Source organism: Centroberyx affinis, unplaced genomic scaffold, assembly GCF_046629955.1.
Source record: "Centroberyx affinis isolate AG114_WGS23_722 - 3 ecotype Tasmania unplaced genomic scaffold, CSIRO-AGI_Caff_v1 ptg004984l_1, whole genome shotgun sequence".
Classification (NCBI taxonomy): domain Eukaryota; kingdom Metazoa; phylum Chordata; class Actinopteri; order Beryciformes; family Berycidae; genus Centroberyx; species Centroberyx affinis.
The window spans coordinates 160162-168910 of record NW_027282452.1 but is presented as its reverse complement, the minus strand read 5'-3'; the positions used below and the strand labels follow the sequence as shown (position 1 = coordinate 168910).

General features: G+C 41.8%; 1 protein-coding gene across 1 annotated transcript; it reads right to left on the bottom strand.

The window, feature by feature from the left end:
• Positions 1 to 1547: 1547 nt before the first annotated feature.
• Positions 1548 to 7972, bottom strand: rgs7bpa (regulator of G protein signaling 7 binding protein a). The gene is made up of 6 exons (XM_071545610.1): positions 7823 to 7972; positions 6623 to 6789; positions 3429 to 3559; positions 2388 to 2529; positions 1883 to 1953; positions 1548 to 1639 (listed from the first exon to the last, which is right to left on the bottom strand). Exons 1-6 carry the CDS (start codon positions 7970 to 7972, stop codon positions 1548 to 1550), a joined length of 753 nt encoding a protein of 250 aa, XP_071401711.1.
• Positions 7973 to 8749: the final 777 nt, after the last annotated feature.

Genomic DNA, 8749 nt, shown 5'->3' with positions numbered 1-8749 from the left:
TTTATTTATTAAATATTTACTTGTTGTTCATTTAGGAGGCTTGTTATTGATTGCCACAAAATGTCAAATATCAGTAAGATTTATAAGATGTAAGCAGGCTGCAACAGTTTTCGTTAATGTTGAAAATAAAACTTTTCATGACCACTGTCTTTTAACTGATTTAAGTGTGGAAACTGGGGTAGATCATCAGAATTTCATATGACTTGACTTGTGACTTGCTTGACTTGAGCAATGACTTGACTTGTCTTGCTTGACTTATAGCAGGGACTCGACTTGACTTGCTTGATTCTCACCACAGTAACTTGGGACTTGCTTGGGACTTGAAGGTTAAGACTTGAGACTTGCTTGTGACTTGCACATGTGTGACTTACTCCCACCTCTGCATATTACTGATCTCCCGATTTAAAATGCAATCAGTTATATTGAAATGATTCAAATCAGCAATTGATCTGGTTACTTTCAGATCCCCATACCCAGGTGGGAACAGTCAATATGACCCTTTGTCTCCACCCAGTGGAAAGTGCAGTGGATTACATGCAAAAAAAAAAAAGTACAGAGGAGACTGGCCGATAGGTTTCAATAACAAAAGTTTTATTAACAATGTAAAATGACCTATAGCTTTATCAGCTTTGACTACAGTACCTTCACCATGCCCTAAACATTGATCACTATCATTAATAAGCAAGACCCATGCTGCCTGCCCTCTGTCTGCACTGATTGCCCCAGACAAAGGGAGACTCTCCCTGCTTATACCAACCAGCAGATTCTTTGCTAACCAACCCCAACTTTGAAAATAATTCAGAGCGCATCGCGTAAAGAGTATGTGTATATACAAGTCTAACGTCTCAATTTATAGATAGATATTGTGTGCAAAGAAGTTTTCTTTTTAAGTATTGTATCATATATTCCTTTTTGAAGCTGGGAAATAAAAGTTGGGTACAGGTTTTTGGTTCATGGAAGACTAAATTAAGTACATTAAGAAGAAAGACAGCAAGAAACAGAAAATAGAGACCATAATACACAACAAACTTACTCTGCACAGTCCTGCCATCTCAGCTTGGACAGACGAAGCTGTAACTTTGTCTTTGCAAGTGCCATCCTTAATTATTTGGATGGAGTCTATTAATAAGTTATCACATTATTTCTGAGACAAACAAACAATTATATTCCCTTTTTATGTGAATCCTCATTTCATTCACTCAGCAATCAGTTTTGTAAGTAATTGAACATTGACATTATTTCAGATGACCTCTCATTCTCTTTTACATTGGACAAGCAAGGTATCTGACTTCATTTACCAAAAAAGGGAAACTCTGTTGCAAAATATCTTAAAATATATGTTCATGACTATTGTTTTCATTACATTGCAATTAAAATTCTTCTTTGTATTACAAAATAAAATTATAAAATGGGCAGCCTTTAAAAAAAAAGAGAAAGAGACAATTTATTTGAAAATGGCAGTAATAGATTGGTGGGAGACACAAGTGGTGAAGGACAGTGGGTAATGGTGTCTTTGTTGCCGCCTCCCACCCAGGAAGGCGGGGCCCTTAGCTGGTTACCAGGCAACAGAGCCCAAAGAACCGCCTCTTCCTCTGTCGGACCAGTGGGTAGGGAGTCAGGTTCAGCAAGCTGCTGTCATCTGGGCGCAAGAATACACAGAGATGAGTGCCAAGTCAGAAATTCAGGTTTTCTTGAAAGGTTTGCAGTTTCAAATCAAATACAATATTTTGCTTTGTATCAGTTTTTATCCGCATGGGTCTTCTCAAGATATTACATATAAAAGACTCTGAAAGTGTTACTGCTCCGTGGGGGAGGGGGGAGGATATGTGTGGTTGTGTGTATGTGTGTGTGTGTGTGTGTGTGGGGGGGGGGGGGGTCCGACCTTGGTTCTTCAGTGGTAAAGGCATCGTCTCCCTGAGTTTACTGAGAAGGTTCTTCATCTCCCTCATATCCCTGCCAAAACACAAATCCAGGCTTTTATGTAGTTTATCTAGCATCTATAATTTTGTCTTTTTTCACATGCACACACACACACACACACACACACACACACACACACACAGACCCAGAATTTTAGCACATACTCATTGACCTCATTCTTACAGCATCTTAAAACTCCATATGACTGCAACTGTTGTGGCAAAAAAAACTATTATTATGAACTAATCTTAACACCTGAAGTGATATACTCTGCTCAACAAAAGTACTCTCTGCATTCTGTTGACGATTGGATGCCATCCCAGTATGTGAAATATTTAGTTAGTTTTCAAAACAGTCTCAGCCTAGAAGCCTAGAACAGTGAAAATGCAACCATTATGTACCTTTATGTACCATTATGGACCAACAAATACATACATGCACACACACACTTTCACCTCTGTACCCACTTTTCTATGTTTTCTATGTCGGTGGCCACCAGCCAGCAGAGCTGAGGACAGTCAGTGGGGGAGGAAGAGGTGTCCTCAAGGATGGGGATGTCTGAGCTCTCCTCCGTCTTACTGTCAATCCTGGGAGGCCCGCACTCCTTACCTAGAACACACACACAGCAGCCGGGCTTACAATAAAAATCTCTCCCCATATGCATAAAACACTATTATTATTAAGAAGAGGAATACACGTCTCACAGGTTCACACAGAGATAAGAATAGGACTGATCTACAATCACTTGACAATCACATGACCATTATGAACTTCACCTAAGAGGCTTTCTTTATGCATACAGGTCCTGGTTTATATTTGTGTGCATATATTCAGACTTTGTTGAACAGTCTGCTGGTGGTATCATCATAAAAGACATGGTAAAAAGGTTTCTACGAATAATTATCATGTCTATGCACATGTTTTGAAATCTGCAAAAGTGTTGTTTTCTGACAAGTTTGCCTGGTTGTTTCCTTTCAATTAATTAATAAATCAATCAACTCAAAGCACTTTACATTACAAAGGTAGTAAAACAGCAAACAAAAAGAGAAACAAAGCGTATATACTAGTGATGGGACGATATGCTAATCTCATGGTACGATTTGGGGTTCACGATTCAATACAACCACAATACGATGTAATAAATAAAACTTCAATGACAACAAAGTATAACTCTACAGAATTATGTTTATTTCTGAGCCACAAATCTTTCTACCGATGGTACCGAGTTGCTAGAATGTAAACAATTTAAAAATTTCATTACAAAGTGCAAATTATATAATTTTGCTTGTGAAATTGTGATGGGCAAGCTGTCTCATTTGTGATTACTACAGCAGAATAATATTGTGATCCATTTTTCTGCCCCCGGATACGTATTGTCACATTTTTGTATTGCGATACATTGAATTTTGATACATTGTCCCATCCCTAATATATCCACACTGGCATACACACACGCACACACACCATAGCATATTAAGTTAAAAGCCACGGTTGAGACAGTACAGTACCTTTCCTGTGGAGCTGCAGGGATCCCAGCAAGCAGACAGATTTGAGCATCTCAGTGATGTACATCTCCAGACAGCACTGCAGCTGGATGAAGAGCCTGCAGATCTCAGGGTGGATCTCCCCATCTTCTGGCCTGCAACAGCACACAGTGGGAACACAGGGAGGTTACTGGCCAGGATACATGTCCAACTCTACGGATGTAGATTAAGGTCTGGTTCTAAACCGCAAAGTGTTATGTTTTTCAGTGGATGTGACCTCCATCGTATATATTCTCTGTCTAACTGTTTGATTTTCTCATGTTTAGGAAACCAATCCTGTGGCTTATAGGTTGCATTACAAACGCTTGAGTATGTGTTGGAAGATGATTATTTGAGATTTGAGGCAAGATAATGATTGAAGCAACAGATCATTTTTGTAGAGGATTTTCACCTTTTAGCACACACACTCTATGTGAGTTCACAAACAGTCAACCATCAATGTCGCTAACTTCTAAAAAATATGAACAATGCAGCCCAGGTAATATTGAAGCGGTTTTGTCCGTTTGTGATTATAGTAACATTATCAGTAACCATAGACAATAACTAAAAACCCTTAATACTGGCAGGTAATGTCAGAAGCTGATTGTTTATGAACTCTGACACATATTAAAAAATACAAAAACTCTGCCAAAAGGAAACTTTAAGAGGAGAGATAAGCTGTGGAGATTACATGTGATGAGTAAATCAGAGCAGAGCCTGATCCTCCAGATTGTCTCTGTTACTTTATGTCACCAGCAGACAAGGACAAAATACCCACTGAATGGATTTTGCTTGATTTATGTGACTTTGCAAGCAGTGTGTCCATATTTGAGGCTGCGTCTGAGAACGTATAAATCAAATGTATTAAAGAAGTTCAAATATCAAACCCCATTTGAATATTTCTATTTACCCAGGTCTAGATCACTAGCTTCTATGAGACACAGCCACATAAATCCTGGTGTTCAAGGGGAAACTAAAGCTGGTGATTTTCAGCGGGTGTGATATCACAAGGGAAAGTGACAGAGATGAAAGGCGAGAAACTTGCACCTGGTACAAATATTTCTCACACAAATCGCGCCGTTGCGTTTTTTCCTCCTCCGACAACAAGCTTTGCCTTCCCCATCGTGGTTGTTTTGTCACAGTGCTGCCTGTTACTGTTGCTAAAGCACAGCTGTCATCAATGCCACTCTGCTTATCAGCTTTCCTCTGGCACATTGGAGCGGCCCCGCATCACTCAACCCATTCAGACACACTGGATTTATTTGATTAAAGGGGAATGATCTGTGCTGCCTAATTCAAGCTCTGTGTCTCTCTGGTAGTGGAGACAGACATGGAAATGGCCTGGAGAGCTTTTAGAGAAGAGGGTTTAGAGTATGTGGTGGTGATGATTATGACAATGATGTTGATGCTGTTATCAGTGCGAACTTAGAGCTCCTTCTAAAGCTACCGCAACAGCTATATTTCTACAGCAAGAGGCAGGAAATTCAAGTACAGAACAATAATGGGCAGTACTCTAGTGTCTTAAAGAGAGACTTGTATAATTGCATCTAATTGTATAATTACAAGCCATATATCAGGAAAAGAATAGCGCAGAGCATAAAAGGTCTGTACGATAAAGTGCAGTGATTCTCCTCAGATTCAAATAAGGCATTATTAAAGCCTCGTTATGAAAAGCAGCCGAGATGAGTTTGCTGCTGTTCGGTGCATGCTGTATGATTCATGCCTTGCCATGACAGGAAACATGTGCGAGGCATGTTTCCTGGCTAACTGTATGTGAGAGCGGTCTGTCACGCACATGTGGCTTGCAACCTCCCTACATGAGATGGAAAGATTTTGTCATGCATGTAACAGACAGTGAAGGATACGCATTCTGAAATCACTTAAAGGACATAGCAAGTGGCTAAATCATTAATTATTGTTGAAGGAATAGGTTACACAGCAAGGTAGAGCACAGCTTTACACGTTTACTGACTCATTATTGTAAAGAAAAATATGTGAGGAAACATCGCAAACAATGTATCGTAATGCTAATAGTCAATGGGAGTGCATTCAATCACTCAATAGATCAGCAACAAACTGTTTATGTATCTGCATGTCAGAATATGGATATTATTAATAGCTAGAGTAAACCTGATCTTGTTTTGTTTCAGTAGTGCCTTGCCTTTGGCTGCAGACGTTCGCCAGATCTCTGTCCTCTGTCTTCAGTCTGTCTGATTGTTATTTAAAGCAAGTTTTGGGGGTGCCAAGTCAGCTGACATCTTGGCCTCATTGAGGGCCTTCAAATCCCAAGCTTCACTTTGCCCTTCTTCCACTGGCACTGATGCAGAGTAGATGTTGTGCTCAGTGGCAACTGCAGGCCAAGTCAATGACCATGCCATTTGTGTATCATAGCTTTTAACCAACGCTTTATGAAAACCTACTTACTGCAATATACTGTAGCATGGCAACCTTTTCTGATTCAGCAAACAGTGACAGTGACAATGACATGAAATGTAATCCTTATGGGTTTTTGTGTCATTATAGTATCATTTTGTTTTGATAAAAGAAAAAAATATGAACCTAATGAGCTTAATGCTTATAGGGCTTGAAAAATCCTAGACTTCTGTAAATGACCAGCACATAGTACCCCCCCACCCACCCACACACACACACACACACACACACACACACACACAACCGCCTTCCCTATGCATTAAAAGATACAGTGCAAGAGTCATTATAATGCTCTCATGTTTTAGTCTTGGAAAGCATCCCACTCTTGATGCATTATGGTTTGAGGCTCAGCTAATGGGAAGTGGTCCAGTCAAGTTGTTCTGATTGCTTCCTCTAAAGTTGTCCTGATGGCAATTTGAAATAGCATATTTACAATTTGATGACATGCTCTGTATTCCAAACTCTTTCCCACCCAAACCCACTAACTGTAAGTAATGGAGTAGACAACTTTGAAATGTAGTGGAGTAAAGTATAAATGTTCCTAAAGTGGAAATGCTCATAAATAAGCCTACGTTCATAAAATTAGCTGCTTTACGACTCTTGGCACAGCAGTTTTGCAGAGAGACACAAACTTGACGTTGGCTTCCCCATTTGGCCACTTTGGGGCGGTTCACACTTTCAGCACCATGGCTAGCGCCAGGCGGATTATATCTTCCAGCACCTTGGACAGCGTCTTGCCTACTCACCCCGATATCAAGGAGAGACTCTGATGTGCCGCTCTCGCCATTTCGCAGCCTTTAGTTCGGGTCTTGAGCATTTCGGCCCGTAGAGAAGGACAGTCGACAGTGATTTCGCCAATGGAGATGACCAGCTCACGGTACAGGGCCACAAGCGTATTGAATTCTTGGACGATCTGTGTTATAATGAAATGATAAAATTACCCAAAATGAGGTTCATCCTGAAATGGCCTAAGAGTCAGTGAAGGAAGACACAAATGCAACAGCCAACTTTTGCTTGAACATGGCTTCTTACCACATTTCATCAATGAGAACTGGGCATTGCAGTAGAATAGCCTATAGCCTATAGCATATTGAGTTGTCAACATGAAAACGTGTCAACCCAGAGCAGCAAGAAGAAAATGCTGAGCAGCACTACGTCCTGCCTATTATCCAGATTTTCAGGTTTCACAGTAGAGACAAATGTGTGCCACTGCAGGTGCATGATGGCAAGCTTTAACAAAACTACTGTATGAACTGCAACCTTGCACATATGCACTCACAAAAGCACATTGATCTCTGAGAGAAGCATATGATCAGAAATCAACCGTAATGCAAAAAGCGCTGCCATTACGATAGCCCGCATAGTCAGAGGACATGCTGAATGAATCGATTTTTCATTGATGAGGGCCCATTATGCTAAGTTTGGTTGTTTGCACAGCCTCGAAGCTTGCGATTGGGACACACATCTCGTTCATTTTGTGCAACTCCAGCATGTCCTCCTGTATGGAGTCTGAGGCTCAGTGACGTTCACTGATGTATGAACGGGTGAAGTATTGCCTACATATGATTTCTGCCAGCATCTGTCAAAACAGAGGGCATCTGTGTCATCGCACAAAGCTCCGCAGACAATTCTGTAATTTAACCAATTTTGACATTACCCCAAATCAGTATTAGCAGCTTTCAGCACTCCAAATGCAAATCACACAATCCGCACGAAGAGACGATCTGTTTGGCTTCACTGCCAACAAAGCAATGCAAATGCATATAGCTATTTTTAGGCTCCCAGTCCGGGTTACGGTGGGTTTTTTTGCAGCTATTAACAGCTCTCGCCTGTGTATCATGCATGCACGGGATAGTCGATCGTCCTAGAACAAAGAAAGGGTGGGAGAATAACAGAGCACTCCTCATCAGAGGCACCATGCAGGCATCGACGTGTCGCAAACCTACCATTCTGCAGTCGGCCACGGCGCGCTGGGCTTTGCGGGTACTTTCGGTGCTCTCCCTCCTCTCCGGGTCTCGGTAAGGAGGCTTGCCGATCTGGAAGATGTTCCCGGCGGATCTGGGGCGGTTTTTGCGCCCATTCGGTGCAGAACTCATGCATACACATCCACTAATAAAACAGCCCTAATACAGAACGGTTTTGTTTTGTCTATTTTACCCCCTCAAACTCCACCACCTCTGTCTTCCTGCCTTATCGCCCCGTACCTTATTATTCACCTTATTCTCTCCCCCGTTCACGCTCAATTCACCTTCGACAACTACAGCCTGGGTTGAATCTCCCAATTATTGTTATTGCTCCGTCTATCTCTCACGTTGCGCTCCTCTGTCTCTACTGTGGGAGAGGGAGCAAATCTTTTCGCAGACGAGCCTCAGAGCGCAGGAGAAGTACCGGATGAGCGCCTGCGACTCCTCTCCGCATTGCCTTGACTGCGACGGGGCGCAAGTCACCTTCACTCCAGCAGCAGACGGTGTACGGTGAAGACTTCGCACCCAACCCAGACTCCAGCTAGCTGAGGTGTCTTCTCTGACGCACCGATGTCGGAAGGAGACGATCGCATTCACGGATATTCACCAAATGCAACCATTTTTTATGATTGCGCGTTTCCATTAAGCACCAATAAGACGGCTGATAACGCTCTTTTCTTAGCTGCACTCCCTCCCTATAGAGATGAAATAACGTTGCCAATGTCACCGTATAGACGATTTCACAGCATTTACACTTAGCGCATCTCTAGACAGGAGAAAAACGAATTCCCAAAAAACTTATTCCTGGTTATCGCGGTGCTGATTTTGTTCCCAAGGTCTTTTTCTTCGAGTGTTTCCAATCGACTAGGCCTATATCTAACCTTGGCGAGGCAGGAGAAGACGAGCAGT

What these genes read in the sequence shown, in the direction of transcription:
- rgs7bpa (XM_071545610.1), bottom strand. Translation starts at nt 7,972, where the DNA reads ATGAGTTCTGCACCGAATGGGCGCAAAAACCGCCCCAGATCCGCCGGG. An exon ending in CCGTGGCCGACTGCAGAATG is followed by an intron (nt 6,790 to 7,822) that starts GTAGGTTTGCGA and finishes ATTATAACACAG; the next exon opens with ATCGTCCAAGAATTCAATAC. An exon ending in TTTACCACTGAAGAACCAAG is followed by an intron (nt 1,640 to 1,882) that starts GTCGGACCCCCC and finishes TCTTGCGCCCAG; the next exon opens with ATGACAGCAGCTTGCTGAAC.